Source organism: Lissotriton vulgaris, chromosome 7 (genome assembly GCF_964263255.1).
Source record: "Lissotriton vulgaris chromosome 7, aLisVul1.2, whole genome shotgun sequence".
Taxonomy (NCBI): Eukaryota; Metazoa; Chordata; class Amphibia; order Caudata; family Salamandridae; genus Lissotriton; species Lissotriton vulgaris.
This window is the reverse complement of record NC_141695.1, coordinates 439209801-439231080: the sequence shown is the minus strand read 5'-3', so window position 1 is coordinate 439231080 and position 21280 is coordinate 439209801. Positions and strand designations below refer to the sequence as shown.

General features: G+C 43.3%; 1 protein-coding gene across 12 annotated transcripts in view; it reads left to right on the top strand.

Annotated features, from left to right (window-relative positions):
- The window catches only part of EPN1 (epsin 1), a 371704-nt gene that overhangs the window by 305379 nt on the left and 45045 nt on the right, over positions 1-21280 (top strand). For 7 of the 12 annotated variants that reach the window (XM_086930437.1, XM_086930433.1, XM_086930435.1 and 4 more), the window contains 2 exons: positions 1436-1537; positions 18029-18262. In XM_086930437.1, coding sequence (XP_086786563.1) covers positions 1436-1537; positions 18029-18262 — 336 coding nt within the window. The remainder of the gene's footprint in view (positions 1-1435; positions 1538-18028; positions 18263-21280) is intronic. The other 5 variants (XM_086930440.1, XM_086930438.1, XM_086930442.1 and 2 more) reach the window with 1 other exon arrangement.

Genomic DNA, 21280 nt, shown 5'->3' with positions numbered 1-21280 from the left:
TTGATGTTAGACGAGCTATACTATATAGAAAGAACCAAAACATTTTTAAAAAACAAAGCAACTATGTGTTGCTTCCCCCCCCACAACCCTTCCCCCCTCCACACACACACACACACTCACACAAACACATATAAAGGCAATCCCATATCTAAGCGGGGTATTGCAAGATGGATTGTAAAATGTATCCAAGCATGTTATGCTGAAGCAAAAAGAACTTTGAAAACACCCCCTAGAGCACATTCCACTAGCAAAATAGTGGCTACTATGGCCCTCGTAGGGAATATTCCCTTAGCCGAAATCTGTAAGGTAGCAACATGGTCTACACTGCACACATTACCAAGCACTATTGTGTAAATGTGTTTGCCTTACAACAAACAAATGTAGGCCAAGCAGTACTTAAAACACTGTTTCAAACATCTACAAACACTACAGGTTAGCCACCACTTTGGGATTATACTGCTATATAGTCTATGCAAAGCATGTGATCTACAGCTCACTTGTCTCGAACTGAAAATGTTACTTGCCCGGTAAACATTTGTTCTTGGATTGTAGAGCTGTAGATTCACATGCGCCCATCCGCCTCCCCGGTCTCCTGTAATGGTTGTAGTTCTCAATTTACATTCATTCGCATGGACATCTCTATTCTACACTCACTAATTCCCTTCTCTACCTCTCCCAGAAAACAATCTAATAATGGAGTCGATGCCCATGCGCACCATCACCGAAAGGAGGAGTTGCCTTACCTCCTGACTGGAAAGACGTCTTCGAAGAAAAACAACTTGCAAACATTCGGACCCAACACTAGCTGGCAGGAGTATGCAAAGCATGTGAATCTACAGCTCTACATGCCAAGAACAGATGCTTACTGGGTAAGTAACATTTTCCGTCTAGTGCTTATTAAGGTATTGGAAGACGGAGTGTACAGAAGAACTTTAAAAAGAAATAGGATCTCCCTACTGAAAAAAGCATGGGCCCAATAATTCTCAGAAAGAAAGGGCAAAACAGTTGGTTCCGAGTGTCAAAGAAATGGGCACAAGTTTAATCTAGAATACTTCTCTGCTGTCTTGATTTTGAAGGTGAAGCTGAACAGTTTTCCGCATAACAGAGCTAAAATATTTTGATTGGTCCAAAAACGGAACCCCAAGTATTAAATTCTTATGGTTTGCTTAAACATTTTAACTATGCTTTTAAAACATCTTAAAGGATCCTCCACTCTGGGAATAAAGGTTTCTGATATGTTCAGTTTTTTTAATGTACGCTTTGTAAAAAAGTTTGATTGAGGATTTAAAACTAACATGATTAAAAAATATTTAAGCTGTTTATTTCGGATAGGTTAAATTTTCCTCAGCTTTTGAAGAGGATTATTTGGAGGGAGGGCATGAATGTTGTGTTTGTTTGTCTACTCTATGTTTGTGTGCTCCTCCTCCCTTCCCAGCCAGTACCAGCTTTGACAACTTCGGCAGCCCTGCAGACAGAGACGAGTTTATGGACTTTGACAGCTTGCGGACCACCCTTCCCCCATCGGGAAGCAGCACAGGTTCGGGAACCCCACCTCTTTAAAATGCTCGTCCTCCTGCCTGGTGCTTTACTGCCTGGTCTGCTTCCATTTGCATGAGCTTCCTACTTGCCTCTGAAACTCCTGCTCAAATGCCGCTTTACATTTATTTTTTTTGCAGCTCTTATTGCTGGTTAAAGAATGGTCTGACTTGGTCCTCTGCAGATGTCAGACACCAAAGATGAAGCTTGTTTAGATAATTTGAATTCCCTATGCAGTGCGGAAATACTGCATTAATGAATTAAGCAGGTATCAGTTGACTGTTAAATTGTGTTCAGTCTGATTGTGTACACTGAAAGCAGTAGTCCATTTGCAGGTGGTCTTTCTGGACCATTATCATGCATGCCGGTTTTCCTGTTCCACCATACTGGTAGTGTTGGTGGGATGACCTGAAGTGTAGTCCTGTTGGTGTCTCAGAGTGCACAGGAATAGAACGCTTGCATGTGCAGGGATATGGTGGCTCCTATTTTGGTGGTGGAATGCGCTTGTTTTACATCTGTTCTCTTCAACTAAACAGTTTGTTCCTTACATGATGCAACTGATCACGTTCATTGATGGGGAGTCCATACATTACAAATATAATGTTGAGTTCGAAAGGTAAGGGCATGGAGAACACTTCTGCCGGTGTCTTACAGACATGTCAATGAGTGGTAAAAGGATAACTTTTGAAGAATTTATTTTTTTACCTAAGTTTAGTTGTTTTAACAGGTTGATTGAATTGCTCTATAATATCATATGTTATTAACAAACACACGCTCCCTGCTATTAAATTCTCAACATGTACTCTTTTCTTTTTACCTTAATATTGCCAGGTTTGAACTTCTCATCAGTTCAAACTGATAACTGAGGATAGCGTTTGTGTTCCAAACACCTGTCTAGACCTAGGGCAGTAGGCATAGGGGCGAAGTAGACCTAGTAAATGGGGGAACATGTGTTAGCTGCCAACGTCCCAGGTAAGTATCCCTACACAGGTCAAATGAGAAAATTAAAGAAATAGGTGCTGAGAGAGTCCATTGAATGGGGTGTGTTTCAGGTAGATTTGTCTTTTATTTTGGTCCCTTTGAATTGTATCTGAAATCTGTCATCCATTTTACAAAAGTGGGGTGAGTATTGTACGATCCAAATGGATAATATGCTTTAGTACACATTTGGCATTAAGTAACAATTAAGTAATAGTGGAGAGGTGTGGCTCAATGGTTAGAGCGGCAGACCCTGATGCAGAGGTCTGGCCCTGGACCAGGGTTCAATTCCCCGCCTCGGCGGGTCTTGGGCTCAAAAATTCCTCGGACCTGACAAATCTCGCCTCGGTGCCTATTCCAATCATGGTGTCCCACTCTGCAACTCTGGGCAATAGCTTGCTTAATCTCCACAACGGCCCCCACAACGTTAAGGATGCCTGGCCTCCACCTTGGGGGTGCCCAGGAGTGGACGCCTCACAGGGAAAGCCAGGATGGGTTCCACAGCGGTATTCGTACAAGCGCCTTGAGACCCTTGCGGGTGAGTAGTGCGCTATACAAGTATCAATTTACAATTTTATCAATTTAACATCTCTACATCTAATTTGTGGCTTTACTTTACGGGCATTCTCATTGTCAGTGATGGGCAGGCATGCAACAAACACCTGATATCTGGGCTAGATGGCTTCCAGTGAAAACCTTCAGAGAATTTTTGAAGTCAGCATAGTTCTGTTCAGACAGTACATCCAAGTAGATCTGCCATGCTCTTCCTGAACATTCATGGTGTGTGTGCTTTTAAGGTGTCCTAAAAATGCACATGGACAGGGTCAGTTACTTCAGCCTTACGAGACATTTCATCTTGAATTTCACATGCTAGCTGGCACTCCTTTTGTGATGAGGAAAAGCAGTAATCTGTGGTAGCCTGCAAACTGATGATGCTTTGGGGGCTTTAGATGGTATTTGAAGTAAATAGCTTGCCATATTCATAAGCCAGCACCAAATTGCAGGATCATGCAAAGCATGTGATCTACAACAAGACAAGCAGCAAACCATTGAACACAGTTAAGTAACATTTTCCTCTCTCTGTGTAATTGCAGCCTTCGTTCTTCCTAGAAACCTTTCCCAGGAGCATTATATTCTAATTGTAGAGGGGTGTCTTTCAAAGGTCAGTTAAATTTCTACGTTCAGAGCAACAGGCATGTGCTCATTGGAGGCATTGACGTTCTACTAAACTGAAAGAAAGACTAAAACAAAAGTGACCTGAGCTTTTCTGTCAAAACGGTTTGCAAGGATTTCACTTTCCTCCAACTGAAAGGAGACTGGTTAAGATGGCGTCTTAAAGGAGATTATCATGTAACGTGCACCTATGGAACACAAATAGTGAGATGCAAGAAGCTGCTTCATGGCAGTCTTTACCTGTATGTGAAGAAATGTTCTTAATGCTTCTCCTGAAAATCAAGTTAAGAAATAAGTAGCCTGTAAGTCCATGCCAAGTTTATAAGTACAAATATACTGAAGTATTATAATGAATAATTATAGCACAGGATGGAGATAGATGTTGGATACCTTTTTAGGAGGTTCATTGGAATAGCAGTCTCTACAGTTATGATGTGTCAAGAAGGCAAATACCTTAGGCAAGGAGACTCTGACTTGGCCACATGAAGGTTTAATGTTTAATAATTGTCTAATGAGCTACACTCAGTGATGTATTAGGGATATAGGAGTATATTGCCAAATTACCATCATTGCTATGTACATTCAAGAGTCAAGCAACTTTAAAAAAAAGACTTCACACTTGCCATGACTGCTCTATTTGTAAACTGGGTAAAATCAAGGCCATTACCCTCACATTTAACAGTGTTTATCGACATAGCATCAAATAATGGATCAGCTATAATAGTACATTCATCATGTATGTTATACAGTGTCCTTGCAACCTTTACTACATTAGGAGTCTAAGGCTTGGATACAGGAGCACTATTATAGCATACACAAATCAGTATGTGGCAGAAGACTTCATTAAACATCAAATATCATTCATATTTACAGGTATTGAACACATTTCAAAGAGCCCCAGAGGCAGCAACCGGGAACTGTTCCTAATAAAAAGAGAAAGTCCATGGATTTTACACTTGTACACAGTACGAAGAGTAAATTTGGAGTTCCACATGCATTACAGCCCATTTTAAACACCAACCTATGCATGTTCTCTACCATACTGTCCCACAGAAAGCCCACAGTCAGCTTCACATCAAACTGTTGCTCAACCTTGGTCTCGTCCACTCTCTGAAAGCTTCTAAAACATATGTTCATCTTCTGTTCTTAAATGATATATTAACTTCCACCTGTCTGTTATACCATGCTAGACGTAACCCCTGTTCAAAATAACCAACGAGAGACTGACACAGGTCTAGTAATTGTATGTTCATAGCATGTGTGGCTGTAGATAGACTTGCTCTGCATACACCTGCCATCTAGTGTTGGCAACTTTTGTTTGAAGAAGTCTTTCGAGTCACTGGGAGTCCTCCCCTAGTTGGAAATGCGCATGGGTTTAGACTACATTATTAGATTGCTTTTCTCTGCCATTGGGGTCGGATGTGTAGGGGAGTGCCCCTTTTTGACATGATCACCCCCACTTTTTGGCTAGTATCTGATGCAGTTTTGACTGAAGTGCCCTGGGTTCCTGTTATCCAGATCCCCAGTGCCTAGATCACGTTCCCGAAAACTGTACAATTGTTCCCCCAATTGGCAATACCTTAAGCACCCTTTGTAAGTCCCTAGTAAATGGCATCCCGGGGAAGGAGGCTAAAGAGGGTCTCTAAGAGCTGCACATGTATTGCGCCACCCTGAGAGAACCATCGGCACGAACAAGCAGACTGCCAATGCAGGCTTCGTGCCATGGTGCTGAGAGAAGTGAAGACATGACACACCTCTGTCATGCCTGAAGGCACTGCATGCAGAATTGGTACGTCAGCCCTACAGCAGGCCTTAAAGCCCTAAGGCAGGGTTCAATATACTACATGTGTGGACATATCTGCATGAGCAGATTTGCCCCAGTGATATCTAAGTCGATACTTAGATATTGCAAGTGGACAGAGAAGCCATTTGGAGTACACATGCTGGACACAGGTGTTTACAAGTTCCCTAGCTATATGATGGCTTCACTGAAACTAGAGATGTTTGGTATCAAACATCTCGTACTAATAAGCCCACACTGATTCCAGTGACAGATTTATACCAGCATGCCACCACAGACAGGTTTCTGAGTCCCTGAATGTGAGAGCCTGTGCTCTCTGTGGACCGAAACAGTGCCTGCTCCGGCCAGAGGTATTGTCACCTCCTCCTGGCAGAATGACTAAGCAATAAGCATATTAAGGCAGGAGGCTTAAATGCCTCTGCCACCTTTGACATGCGACCCAAGGCTTCCCCAGTCAGTGGAAGTGCCACCCTCTGGCCACGGCCCCATTTGGCACTAGAACAGGTGGGGAAAGTAGCTAGTCAGGAGGCTTTTTTCCCTCTCAAGGTACTACCATCCCATAGGTGGGCTACCTGAAGTGAGCACGGCGTTTAGAATTCCACTATCTTAGTTTTGGCAGAATAAGGCTCTCTGGTTCAGGGTTATGCCCACTTCCCGTAGGAAGTGGTCGTACAGAGGGAGTGGACACCCAAAGGATAAGTAGCATATTGACTCCTACCTGTCACTCCCTGTAACACTCCTAAATTGAGTTTTTAGTGGCACCCTTGACACCAGTAACTTCGATTCGACGGACGAAGAAGAGAGGACAAAGAAGTGCCACAAGAACTGAAGACTGCTGTGGATGTTTGGCGCCAAACCCTGCCTGTAACAAGTCTCGACAGTCATGACCAGCGACTCGTCCTGCACCTGACCATCTTCCAAGAACCCTGGGAGACTGCCTCCATCGCAAATTGCCAAGCAATCTACCTTGGGGTAGAGTAGCTCCTCCCCTGCAGCCCACAGGCACTGAAACGCAAAGTCTGGTCTACAGAGTTGCTGCTCCCCTGGCCAGGCTGACGAAGCAGCCCTCAGGAAGAGGACACTGTGCTCCCGAAGGTCAGATCTGTCCCACCCACCAAGTGAAAGGACACCAGGACCAACCGGAGCCATACAGGACCAATACCCGAGGTACTGGACTCCTTGCAGCAAACCGCGCCTTTGAGAGTCCAATCCTGACTCTCGCTGCACTGAAACCAAGCAGCCTTCGACTGATGACAGCACTACAGAGGCTCACTTAAAGAGTGGCCCAGCTTTCCTGAATTACCATCAACTGGTGAAGACCGAAGACTCAAACAGCCCAGCCAACCTTTCCACTCTGCACCCCAGCCCAGGTACCGGAGAACCAGCTGTGCCGCCTTGTTCCCAGGACCCTTATGACCTGAGCACCCATTGGGAGCTCCCTGACTTGTCCCCAAGTCTGCCTCTGCAGCCTGTTTCTAGGTGGCCCCCTTCTTTCCACCTGCGTACCATGCACAGATCCCAACCAGCACTTGGATCCCCCAGGGCAGGTAACGAGTAAAAAAAATATAAATGTAAATCCGTATTTGTGAAGCGCGAACTACTCGCCCTTACGGGTCTCAAGACACTGGGGGCCGTCGTGGAATTTAAGTGAGCTATTGCCCTGAGTCACATGGTGCTGAGCTGCCGCTGGAGACGGGGATTGAACCATGAACCCTGTGCTCCGAAGTCAGCTGCCCTGACCGCTGCACCACACCTCTCCACTGGCAGTGGTACTTAGGACCTTGGCCCCCTACAACCCTAAGTCCCGAAGGAGACCCCCCAGAAACCGATTGCAAATAACTGTATGTAACTGTATGTAACATATGCCTTTTCTCCCGAAGGGAAGCATTGCTGCGTAAAAATGCATTGAATTGAACTTTTTACTTGCCTGTAAAAATTAATATTTAAAAAAGTACTTCCTTCATAATGCCATTATTATTCTTGTATGTCTCATTGATTGCCTGTGAGTACGACAAATGCTTAGCACTACCCACTGAGAAGCCTGTTTGTCCACACGACCACAAAAGAGAGCTGCTTCGAGCCTCCAAGGTAGAATCCTCCTCTCCCATCGCTGAGAAGACTTAGTTTCATAAACTGCCTTTCTTTTCCCATTCCTTCAACACACTTTGGAGGCCATTACTGAAGACTAGGTCCCTGACTCTCAGGGTGCCCTTGCCCTTTTAGGGCACCATGCATATTTAATTATTGACCCTGTAGATTTAAGAGTCCTACAGAAAGATGGAACGAACACCCAAGCTTGAAAAGGAGGTTGATGAGAGATTGAGACCGATTATCATCTATCCCCGTATGGTGAAGATCTCTACAGGCACCCTAAAACTTTGCCCAAGAACAGGAGGCTAGCCTTTGAGGACATGCCTTTACTTGAAGGACACTTCCGAGCCAGATGTATGACGAACTGCGCAGTCCATTACAACGCATGTCATTACCACCCCGTGCTTTAACCACACATTTCTTTTACGATGCATGTCTTTACCACGCATACCTTTAAAACCCTATATATACACACATACCTACATATATACATACATGCATAACATATACATACACACACATATATATATATATATATATATACATGCATACATATATATGCATATATGTATACATACAAATGTATATTTATATATATATATATATATATATATACACGTGTGTGTGTATAAATATATAGCCTAATCAACCCCTCAACTTGGCCACGCCAAACCACCTTTACTACCCAATACTCCTACCCACCCTAACACGAACTACACGCCCTTACGGGTCTCAAGGCCCTTACCACCTAATACCCTTACCAACTCCTAAACCATATTATATATATATATATATATATATATATATATATATATATATATATATATATATTCTGCTCCAACGGTACACCGCTAGCGAGTCACTCCAAAGGCGGGTGCTGTAGCATGGCGGTGTACCGCGCCAATATTCAAGCTTCAGAAGGATGTCCTTGTCAGTTTCATACCAAAGACACACAGCACTCGCGGGGTCGTAGAAGCCTTTGAACGCCAAACTTTATTTCAACAGACGCGTTTCGGGAAAACTCCCTTCGTCAGTGTCATAAAGAAAACATTTCGCGGCTCCATATTGACGATCTGTTTTTAATTTGGAACGGTTCCACAGCAGAGGCAGAAGATTATTTTAGATTTTTAAATGATAACAACTTCAATCTGAGATTTAGTGGAGACATCAGCAAAGTATCTGTGAACTATCTTGATTTGAAGGTGGAGGTAAAAGATGACAAAATAGTCACTTCTCTCTATAGAAAACCAACTGCCGGCAACAGTGTTTTACACGCTTTAAGTGGGCATCCTAGAAGGTTAGTTAACAGCATTCCTTACGGGGAATTCTTACGAATTCGCCGTATCTGTTCACTTAATAGTGATTTTGAAAAAGCAACGGATGCCTGTACAGTAAGATTCATTGAAAGAGGCTATAAACCTGACCTTCTTAAGGATGCTCGAAATCGAGTTAGCCGTCTATCTAGGGATGTACTCTTTGAAAAGAAGATCAGAACTGAACAAGAGGGAGGAAAGTTTCGGATGATTACCCCATACTCCTCTAATTCCAATAAATTGAGATCTATCTTACAAGAACATTGGCATATCCTAAAAACAGACAACATAATTGGAATGGCCATCCCCAGGGCCCCTATGATAACATTTAGGAAAGCTAGGTCTTTAAAGGACCAGTTGGTTCATAGCCATCTAGACCCAGTTAATAAACTAAAAGGTACCTTCAAAGATGCAAAGAGATTTTTTCCCTGTGGACGCTGCAAGGCTTGTGCCTTCAGTAAACTCGTCTTGTCGTATGAGGTTCGAGGGGTAAAAGGAGGGAAAAAACTAACCAAATTTATGTCCTGTAACACAGGATATGCAGTTTACTGCTTGAGTTGCCCGTGTAAGATTCGATATGTGGGCAGTACCATCAACCCTGTAAAGTTACGGATATTAGAACATATGAGGGCAATTGCAAAGAAGGATTTCTCTTACCCTGTTGCCTGGCATTTTGCCATAAAACATCAGAGCAACAGAGACCTTTTGCAATACTTCTGTCTGGACCATGTCCCCGAGCACATCGGGGGGGGGGGGGGGGGGGCACACACAATCGTCTCCTTAAACTTAGGAGACTAGAGTCACGGTATATCGTTGACCTAGAAACTAAGGATCCAGGAGGTTTCAACATTAGAGAGGAGCTGTCTGCTCATTTGGGATAAAATTGGGGTAAACTGTGAAAAGAGACAACGTAGGTCTGAGAATATGTAACTGTTTGAATCTTGAAAAATGTAGTTTTGGTCAGAAAATGAGTGCAATGCGTACTTTTCCACTCTTTTTCTTTTTTTCGTTCTGTGTATTTGTAATTGACTTATGATGAACAGGTGACCATTAATGAAATGTGTCGTGTTATTTTAAGGTGCAAGGAGAATTGAGCTATGTAGCATATAAGAGTGAGTTTGTTTAAAAAATAGGCAACCAGATGGTTGCCATTGCCGATCCACGGCTGGATTTGTACATGAATTTGTAATATAAGAATGATTGGTTATAAAACATGCAAAAATGGTTTTAGAACATCCGAGATCATCTTGTAATAATTTGTACACAATTCATGAATAAAGTGTGTAATGACAATCTCGCTATCTTAGTGCTACATTACTGAGATTGGGTGAACACACTTATAGAAAATTGGACTATTGGCAGCATAAATATGCTGCAATTGCCGATCCACGGCGATATTATTGTTTTGGGTATCATTTTGTTGCATATAGTAACTTAATCCCATTTGAATTGTTTGAACAGCATGTAAACTGTCTTGAGATCGACACTCTTTTTAAGATGGCGCCCAGATGAAAATTTGAGGCAAAGTCCGTTGTTTGTCATTCCCGACAACCCTTGCACTTTAAAAATGGAGCCGCGAAATGTTTTTTTTATAACACTGACGAAGGGAGTTTTCCCGAAACGCGTCTGTTGAAATAAAGTTTGGCGTTCAAACGCTTCTACGAGCCCGCGAGTGCTGTGTGTCTTTGGTGTGAAACTGACAAGGACATCCTTCTGAAGCTTGAATATATATATATCAATCCAAAAACGCTGCGAGACTCTCTTGTGGATCCCGACGGAACCCAGCAACCACAGACTCAAAATCGCCTAAAAAGCAGTATTTTATTCTGCAAAAATAATCGGCAAAATTACTCAATGCGTTTAGGGACCCAGTCCCTTGGTCACGAGTACACATAGTGAATTGTGATAGGTTTAAATTAAGCATGTGACAATCCAAATCATAAAACATGAAAACAGATTATCACTGTTACATATCTTGCAAACAGAAAAGAGAAAGTGCTATTATCATACGGAGAATTATTGTAAACCTTTTAAGTTCATTTTATAACGTTACAGCTATTGAAATCATTTTTTATACAATTAATAGATATAGAAGCAATCGTCTTAGACCCACACTTCTGCAAGTTCTTTTAAGACATTCCAGCCTGTCACATCTTACGTGAGTTTGATCTCTCGTTTTTCACTGTCACTGCCCTAGTGGGCCAATTGAAAAAGTCCAATTTTATTGACTGTCAACGGAGACAGAAATTCCGCCTCAGTGGGCTTTTTTCTATAACTTTCTACCTTAATCGACTACAAGCGGCAGTCCATATCCGGGGAAATATGCAGTCTCTTTCAATAATTATTCATTCTAATAATTTCAAAGAAAATTACCATCCTAATCTCCCAAGTGGGCTTTTACTTGACTGAAATATATGAATTTTTTATAAAGCTTCCATTGAAGCTTGTGATATTTTCGCTGTTTAACAGTTCTTCAGAACACCGTATTAAGCACAATCTGCAAAAATATAGAAAAAACATGTGAAAACCAGAACACTAATAAAATAAAATAAAGTCATAAAATCACGCACATTTAGCGCACATTCTTATACTGGTATAAACATTTCTACAGCTTGACAACAGTAAAATCTTGCACATCTTTCCTATCTAATGTGACACCTTAATTATGCAATTCCTACAATAATTCGAGAAGTGACAAGATATTAGAAAAATGATAAGAACAAAATAACTGATATAACAGTTGTCTACAGGAGATTAAAGGACTCTATCCCAGATGTACTGAGAGCTCTACATCACAGTTGTGCCCTATAGGGGCTAATGTCCAGTATTGTATAATCAGTCTTGATTCAAGCCTGCGTAAGCATTGCACTCTGTTGCCTCCCCTTTCATTTGGTTTGATCGTATCTAATACACAGAAACTAAGTAGATTTGTATTTTGTTTATGGTGGCTTTGGAAATGACAGGCAATCGGGTATTGTTTGTCCCCTTTTTAACTGCCCGTAGATGTTCTAGGATCCTGATTTTAGCTTAATGGATCATACTGCCTATATACGCTTTTCTGCAAGGGCAAAAAAGTGCATTAATGGCAAAATCAGTGTTACATGAAGTATGTTCTGTGATTTTAAAAGGTTGACACTCTGGAGACAATCTGACTTATTTTGCATTCCGACTGTTCTTGCATGCCTTGCAGTTTTTGCATGTATAGAACCCCTGTATTCCAGTGATTCGTATTTTAGGGGGGTCTACTGCCCTGCAAAGATAGTCTTTCAATGATCGTGCCCTCTTGAAGGTTACTTGAGGGGAAATATCTACACATTTTTGCTAAATCAGGGTCTGTGTGAAGTATTGGCAAAAACGTGCCCAAACTTTTCCCTATCCTAAAGGCTTGGTTGTTGTAAGTTGTAATGAATCGAGTTTTTTCAGTATCTGTAGCAGTAGGGTCACTCTTATCTTTCTATCAACAGTGACTCTCTTGGCTACCGCTGTTTTTGCTTTATTGATTACTTTGAGTGAATATCCTCTGGCCAAGAATCTCTCGGTCAAAACATTCTCTTCTAACTCAAAACTTTGTGCGGGGCTGCAATTCTGATTTGCTCTTAGTAATTCACCCACTAAGATGCTATTAATGAGTGGGAAAGAATGGCAACTGCGAGCATGCAGGAGACCGTTTCCTGCAGTTGACTTTCTAAATAAAGAACTTTCCAATTTATTGTTTTCCACCTTAAGTTTTAAGTCGAGGAACTCTAGATTGTCTAAAGACCAGTGACTTGTAAAGTTGAGGTTATACTCATTCACATTCAATGTCTCCACAAATTTTGTGGCTTCAACTTCTGTGCCTTTCCACACAACAAAAATGTCATCTATATAACGGGCCCATTTAATCACCTTCTCTTTGTATATAGACGACTTATACACTACCTTCTCTTCCCAGTAACCCATGAAGAGACCTGCAAAGCAGGTCCCCATCGATGTATCAAGGGTTTGTCTGTAGATCTTATTGTCTAAGAGAAAGTAGTTTTTGGTAAGGCAAGTGTGCATCATATCCACTAACATCTGAGTGTGGTGAAGATATGAGATGGATCTTTCTGATAAAAAAATACCTGCAAGCACTTAAACCCAGATCATGAGGAATGCACCTATAAAGGCTTGTTACATCTAAAGAGACAAGTGAGTAGCTTTTATCCTATGCAATACTCTCCAGACACCTGAGAAAATCACATGAATCCTTTACTTAGGAAGGTAGTTTCTGAACTAGACCTTGTAAAAAATGATCTACATATCTAGATGTATTTTCCAGACAACTACCTTTTGACGAGACTATAGTTCTCCCTGGTGGATTTTCTTTATCCTTATGAATCTTTGGCAATAAATACAGTGCCGGGAGTCTACGGAATTTACATTCAAGAAACTTGAACTCTTCTTTCTCTAGTAACCCTTTATCTTTCCAGTAAACTAACTGTCCATTAAATGTTTTTACAGCGTGTTCATATTCCATTCGGTTGCTCCTACTGTACTTTGTAGTGTCCGAGTTGTCTCAACCCTTCTTCAATATACTTAACTCTCGACAAAACAACAACGTTGCCTCCTTTGTCAGATTTCTTTATAACTATTGTGTTGTCATTTTTTAGATTATCAATTGCTTTCCTTTGTCTTGGTGTAACATTACTCCAACCCTTGTAGTTTTTGTCATTATAGATTTTGAGCAGTTCCTTACTTACACTTTTTTCGAACACATCAATTGCATCATTTTTAATTTGTGGCAAAAAAATCGATTTTGGTCTGAAATTACTTTTGGCATTCATACTTAAAGAAACATTTTCATTTAACAGACTCACGTATGGTTCACTCGCCTCATCGACATTTTCAGCTAAAACATTTAGTGAATGCAGAAGTTCTACCTCAGCAATTCTTATCTCACACTGTTTTTCTTCTACCGCACCCACTTTATCAGATATTTCTGTTGCATACCACTTTTTTACTCTTCACAATAAGAGGGACAAGTAGGGCTATTTCTGTCTGGGTCCAGCGTATGGGCCCAAGAAATATGTTAAAGAGGTACGCAGTTCCCCAAAAAGGATATACTGATGGAGTGAACAAGGGGGGCCCATGGCCCACGTGAGACCGGGATACAGGAAAGGGGGAGGGGGATCCTCCCTTTCGGGACTAAAACCCTCACACACCCAGCAAGGTAGGTGTCATGCTACATCATCTGGGTTTTGCTCCTCATCAAACTGGCGGGGCAATGTCTGACGGGCACCCATACGGGGCTCTTTACCGGAGATCTTCTGTCCCTGCCAGTTGATGTGTGTGAGGGCCCTAGGGGGAGGTGTAGATGTAAAAGGAGTGATGGTGATTAAAAAAGGTTAGGTAGTCCACTACGTGTCTTTAATGGTGTGGCTATCTACCTTGCTAAAACAGTGAGGAGAGATGACTTCCTGGTACTAAGATCCAGGGAAGTATACTCTACCAAGTGGTTGGTCAACATGTTTCATGCAATTGTTCTGAGGGATACAGCGCAATTCATCAGGACCTACAAACTAAACTACTATCTACACACTGTGGAAGGGAAAATTACCTACTCCACCGGGGATTCTGGGGTAGGCCGGTGGTCCTACCACTTCTTAGTGAAACCCTAGTATATACAATGTGTGGCTTCTGCAGTCTCCTCCTGTATGCTGAGTACTTAAAAAGTAAGTATCCTAGTGCCGAAGCAGGTTCAGTCAGTAAACCTACCCTCACGAAGTATCGGGGTCCAGGAGCCACTTTTTTACCCGCAACTTTCTCGTAAATAAAAATAGATCCCAACATTCGAAGGACAAAAAGTAAGCCCAATGGACAAAAGTTCTACCTCAAGTTTGGAGAGTTCCCGTTGCGAAAGATTGATGACCGTCTTTCTTTCCATCATTTCGCATTCAGTTGGCCCCTTGTCCGTCTTTCCACGGGGCTTCCCAATTCTTCTAAGGCTGAGGTATTGTTTCTTTTTCCGACCTCGGTTTCCTCTTCTTGGATTTTGAAATCCTCCTTGTCGGGGCTAAGATGCGAGTGCTTTTATCTCTATTAATTGTATAGATAATGATTTCAATGGCTGTACCGTTATAAAATGAACTTAAAAGGTTTACAATAATTTTCCGTTTGATTATAGCACTTTCTCTTTTCTGTTTGCAAGATATGTAACAGCAATAGTCTGTTTTCATGTTTGATGATTTTGATTGTCACATGCTTAATTTAAACCTATCACAATTCACTATGTGTACTCGTGACCAAGGGACTGGGTCCAGAAACGCGTCTAGTAATTTTGCAGATTATTTTTCGAGAATAAAATACTGCTTTTCATGCGATTTAGAGTCCGTGGTTGCTTTGCTCCAGTGGGATCCCCACAAGAGTCTTGCAGCGTTTTTGGATTGATTAATAGGTTTGTTACCTTTCCAAGGGCTGCTGTCAAAAGCGGCAAGGACATGGCGTTCTCGGTTTTTAGCGAGTTTGACAGTATGGATAAATATATATATATATATATATATCTATATCACTCCAAGTTTCCACCAAGTGCCTGTGTTCTGAACTCACGTCGGGTGCACCAGAAAACGGGGATGGAACCCGTATGTTACACAACGACTTCAGCTCAATAGGTGCACTCACAGGACGTGTCAAAATCCTTTGCAGACGCGATTCAGCGTTTTGCTTTCCTCAGTGCGGTAAAAACATTTGACGCTCAGGCACGGTTTAAATAGTTCAGTGATTTTAATTGGTGCACTCATGGCCAATAGGAGGGCAGCATACTCCCCAGGACTGTCATTGGAGAGCCTGCAATTTTCAAAATACTCTGCTTTGATGCCGAATAAATGCCATAATTGATTCCACATAGACGTAAGGCATCTCCAACCAGTCCAGCTAAAACTCAGTCTTGACACTGACTTCAGTGTGCCGAAAACGTCCTTCGCCTGCCACCGGTTGTAATACATGGCATGCCGTGGGTGTCCCTCAAATGGCTGGGCGAACCTGAATTTGAATAATTCATGACCTTCTTGGTTAACAGGGCTATGTCTGCAGCGGTTCCATCCATCCGGTGGCACATCAAACTTCTCAGCCTGGCCCTTCTTGCTTTCATAGGTTTCAAGCAGCAGATCTGAGAGGCAGTACCCTCTCACATACTTATTCCAAGTTCTCTGGGTCAAGCAGGAGGGCACTCCTGTCGTCCAATGGGGGTCAGGGTAACGCCCCAAGGTATTACTACATACTGCAGTGTGGCACTATTTTATTCCAGAGAGCACCAATTCTTCCAAATCATCATGGCTGATTTCCAGCAGGGAGAGAAGAACTGGATAAACACACTGCTAGGACTGCTATTCTCCATAGTCTCTCCCTCTTGCATCTACTTATTACTTCCTTAAGCCTAGCATCTGACTAGGTTCAAAAGAGTAGAGTTGTAAATGTCACTGTTGTCTTCCCCTTTCATTGAAGTCCATGGTTTATGACTCCTCTCCTTGCTCTGGCATTCCTGTGTAACAGAGCACTGCCCTCCCAGCAGAGCTGGTTACCCACAGGGGCTCTTTAGCACCACTTCAAAGGAGCCTGGCTAATCCACGTAACTCTGACCAATCAGGACAGACCACTGGAAGGCTGAACCTGGGCTTCTAGACAAAGTCTTATAACTTCTTGTCTGTACGTTTTAGGAGAAATTCAACAATATCATATTGTTGGATGTATTAATACCATTCTGGGAAGTCTTTGAATGCTATTTCTATCATTCTCCTAGCAGGATCTATTAGTTAATAACATCTTGCAATGTTAACCTATGTGGCAGGGGTTTGCAATGGGAAATATGACTTGGGACATTTTTCCAGCACCAGGGCTTATAAAAACATATTTTATAAGTACTGTGCCCATATCTACAGGACCCCACCCCTGGAGACTTTAGAGGTTCTGAATATGTAGAATTATTTCATATCCTCCCTGACAGTACGGTACTCTTAAAGTTGAGTTTGTGCAGCACTGTATCACAATGTGGGGAGTGAAATGTGCAATTTCACTTAACCTAGGGCATATAAAACTAATTGTATGTGGGTCCTCCTTATTAATACCTTACCCCCATCCCTGGGACACCTAGGGGAGACCCTGGGGGTACCTAATATTCCCAAACATTGTAGGTTATCCATTTTAAGTGCCCCAAACATCAAAGTCGAGTTTGTGTAGATTTTACTTTTTAAAAGCAGTCCTGCAACACAGAGCTACGTTTAAACTGACCTCAGGCTTCAGCAGTGCAGACATGCAAGTGCAGAAAGGGCTGCTGGCCTCTAAAATGCTGTGTCCTAATATATATGAGGTACTTTATATCCCCCTGCCCTATTATGTACTAGGACCTTATAGGGTAGGTCAGGTCAATCACAGGTGTACACCAACCCATAGTGTACCCTAGTGTTTGTAGGTGTTTTCACTGAATTCTAAGTGTCTCTTTCAGCATGGCACTGGCCCTGGGCCTGGTTAGGCAGAGCCCAGGGTCAGTCTGAGTCAGTTACCACCAGTATCAGTCAGCAGAAAGTTGGGGTTGCCCAGGGCACATGTTGACTTTGCAACAAATAAACCTGTGCACCATAATACACAGTGTATCTTCATTTAAAGATAAGTAGGTTGTGTTCATCCATTCTTCAATGGCACTAACTGTGGGGAGAAAACCCCGCTTGCTTCGCTTGTAAGCCCTGAAGGAAAAAGGGCAGAAGGACCTATCATTTTAGCCTTCATGATCCGTTTAGAGTTTTGCCAATCTTAGCACCTGTAAATGTATTGTCTACTAGTAGCATAATCAAAAGAAATTAATCTATGAAGTTATGAATATTATATGGGAAAAACAGAATGGCTTTTTCATTATGTGCTTTGCAAATTGGCATCAATTAAATGTTCGTTAGATGCATATATTTTCGTCCATGGACTTTTGTCAACAGTGGAGGCAGTCCGATGATGGTCTTAGTACCCTTCGATGAACCCTCACCGTTATCATCGGCACCCTGTCCTTCTGCAGCTTAAGTTATATGACCACTCCCAACTGAGCTGTTTATGTTCTTGAATTGTTTTTTATACTTCACATCAGTCCTATTGATTTGTTTCTCCTATTTCCCTACCCATTGTTTTTTCTGTCATCCAGGTGAACTGGATCTTTTGGCTGGTGAAGTACCTATGTCCAGGTCCCTGGGCACGAGAAGTCCTGATGCCTTTGACATGGCGGCAATGAGTGGATCTTTGTCAGAAGTCTCCAAGCCTACCCGGAAAACACCTGAATCATTTCTAGGGCCTAATGCAGCCCTTGTAGATTTGGACTCCCTAATCTCCAAAACCTCTACCCAGAACGCTAAAACCTCTAACCCTTTCCTCGTGCCAGGTACGTGCATCATCCTCCATTACAAAGGTAAATTGTACCACATAGTAGACATATATAAGGAATACTCAAAAGAAATGTTGGTCTTGACTCTGTAATATATTGTAGTCTTTTCTCTGATACTTAAAAATCTTATAATATTGTAATAGTATTAGAAACTCTTCGTTTGAGGCATGTGGGCTGCTGAATTCATATCTGTGCATAGATCGCCGCCTAGTGTTGGGTCCGGATGATTGCACATTGTTGTCCTGGATGAGTCTTCGAAGTATCACGAGATAGGTGGCTCCTCCCCTGGACTACAGTGTGCATGGGCATCCTCTCCATCTTCAGATTGTTTTTTTCCGCCATTGGGTTCGGATGTACTTTCTTGACTCAAGTTCGAAATCGATATAAATTCTTTTCGCAAGGCCAAAAGGCCTTCAGGGCATCTGTATTGTCTCTCGTTCGGTGCCTAGTACTTGCTCCAGTTCTTAAAACAGGACGTCGAAGGCAGTTTGCCTTTTTCGACACCAAAGGCCCCAACGACGATCGACGATGAAACGGAGCCCGTTCAAGAGATGCCCCGTCTGCAACTCCAAATACCCTCACATTGATGTGCACCCAGTGTGCAATAAATGTATCTCCCGACCACGACGAGGCCAGCTGCATGGCCTGTTCCAAGTTCCGGTCCAAGAAGACGCTTCGGCTTCGACGCGCCGCACGACAGTCGGCGCAGAAAACTGCGCCCGACCCGGAGAACATCTTCGAGGCCGAAGACGATGAGGGCGTCGATGAAGAGGATCCTGACTACCAGTCGGACCCTGCGTCGGAGCACGACTCCAACTACGACGTGGACGAGGAAGAAGACTACGTCCATGAGGAAGAAGTCGTCGAGGTAGGAGACGACGCAGAGGCCATCGGAGCCGTCGATGACGACTCGAGCGATGAGCAAGGCCCACCCGCAGTTGCGGGGCCAAAAACTGACACTGTACTCTCTACGGCTCAGGTCGCGGCATCGCGGAAGGCCTTAGCCAAGATCTTCACCCACATTCTATAGCCCCGCGTCAAGGCCCAGCTAAGAATGCTTCTAAAGAGCCATCGGTCGATCAACCTATTTCAGTGGAGAAATCGAAACCGACGGATGCAAAATCGAAACCGAAACTGCTAAAGACAGTGCTCTGATTGACTGCTTCAGATTAGTCGGCTCCGATGAAATCTAAAAGTCTCTCCCTGCAGTCAAGCACGTCGCATTGACGCAGTCGACGTCCAAACATGGCGACACTGGCAAAGGTCTGAAGGCTAAAAAGACTGTCGATCCGAAGCTTACAGCCTCCAAGCCAATGTTGAGCAAGGCCTTCGAGTCGAAAAGCAAACCCGACCCAAAAGAGCATGTCGCGTCGAAGCAAAAAAGCGTACTTGCTGCGCACCAGGAGCTTGAGTCAACGCAAGGCCGCAAGCCAGCTAGTGATCAGACGCTGTCGGTCGGATCGAAGACAGCGCCACCCTCAAAAAAGGTCGGTTCGTCTCAAATGCTTGCGCCACCAATTAAATTCGGACTACCCCCGACCGCTCGACCCAAAGAGTTCGAGCCACGGAAAAGCACAGACCCGTCCAAAAAGGTGTCGGTAGTTTCAAGGTCTCCGTCTATTCAGGAGGATGTAGTGTTCCAGCCACCCTCCTATGACAATCAGTCAAAGCTGTTCATCGACTCAGATTCTGGCAGACTCACCATCCACAAAAGGAAGATCGCTCCAGAACACCCAAAATCCCTCAAAAGGAAAAGGGATTCTGCCACCTCACCTGTTCTTTTTGAACCTGTGGAGTCCTATGCCCAAGACTATGCCTATTCTCCCACACGCATCAATGAGGATGTGGGGGAGGGATACAATGAGGATGAATTTACTTATCCCGCTGACACAGATCAGGAGGAACCTCAAACCTGGATGAGCCTCAAACCACGCCTGACACTCCTACACTGTCAAAACCTCGCCTACTGAAGATACGGCAGCGTTCAACGCATTGTTTGAGAGGGCAGCCAATAACCATGACATGGAAATGCACGCTGACCCAGTGGAGGAAGACTTTGTTTGATACCTTTTCAACTTCAGAAAGATCGGTAAAGACATTACCTATGCTAAAGGGTGTCCTTAAACATGCTACTGACATTTTCAAGGAGACCACAAGGGCAAGGGTTGTAAACCCAAGGATTGAGAGGAAATACCGGCCTGCGCCTGTGGACCCTACGTATATCAGGGGCCAACTCCCAGTGGACTCCTTAGTGGTGGCTATTGCTCGCAAGAGAGCAGACTCTCAAACAAGTGGTGATGCTCCTCCTCCGGACAAAGTATCCAAAATCTTGGAAGCTTCTGACAATTGTGTAGCGGCTCAAGCGGCTAATATTTGGAGGATCTCAAATACACAGGCCCTATTAGCCATATATGATAGGGCTCACTACGACACATTTGAGCAGCTACTACAACACCTGCCTGATGCTTATAAAGAGGGAGCAGAAATGCTGATACAGGAGGGGAAGTTAATTTCCAATGCATCCATCAAGTGTGCACTCGACGCAGCAGGCACAGCTGCTAGGGCCATCCACACTAGTGTGATGCTAAGACGCCATGCTTGGCTCCGCATCTCTGGTTTTAAACCAGAGATACAAACAACTCTGCTCAATCAGCCGGTTAACCCTGACTTTCTTTTTGGTCCTGATGTAGACACGACCCTTGAAAAGATTAAAAAAGACACAGACAGCAAAATCCATGGGGGCTCTGCAGTCACAACAGTTCAGAGGCGGTTCCTTTCGTCGCTCCGGTAACAGGGGAGCCTCTAGAGGTCAAGCATCACAGCAAGCCCAATACAACAAGGGGAGCACGCAGGCCACCTATGTCAAAAACAACAGGGGTGGATATCGTGGGAACAGCACCAAGGGCAAAGGACGTGGAAATAATAATGCCAGATCCTCCGCCACCAATAAACAGTGATGCCTTGTCACTACCCCTGGACCATATAACACCGGTCGGGGGAAGACTTCAGCAGTTC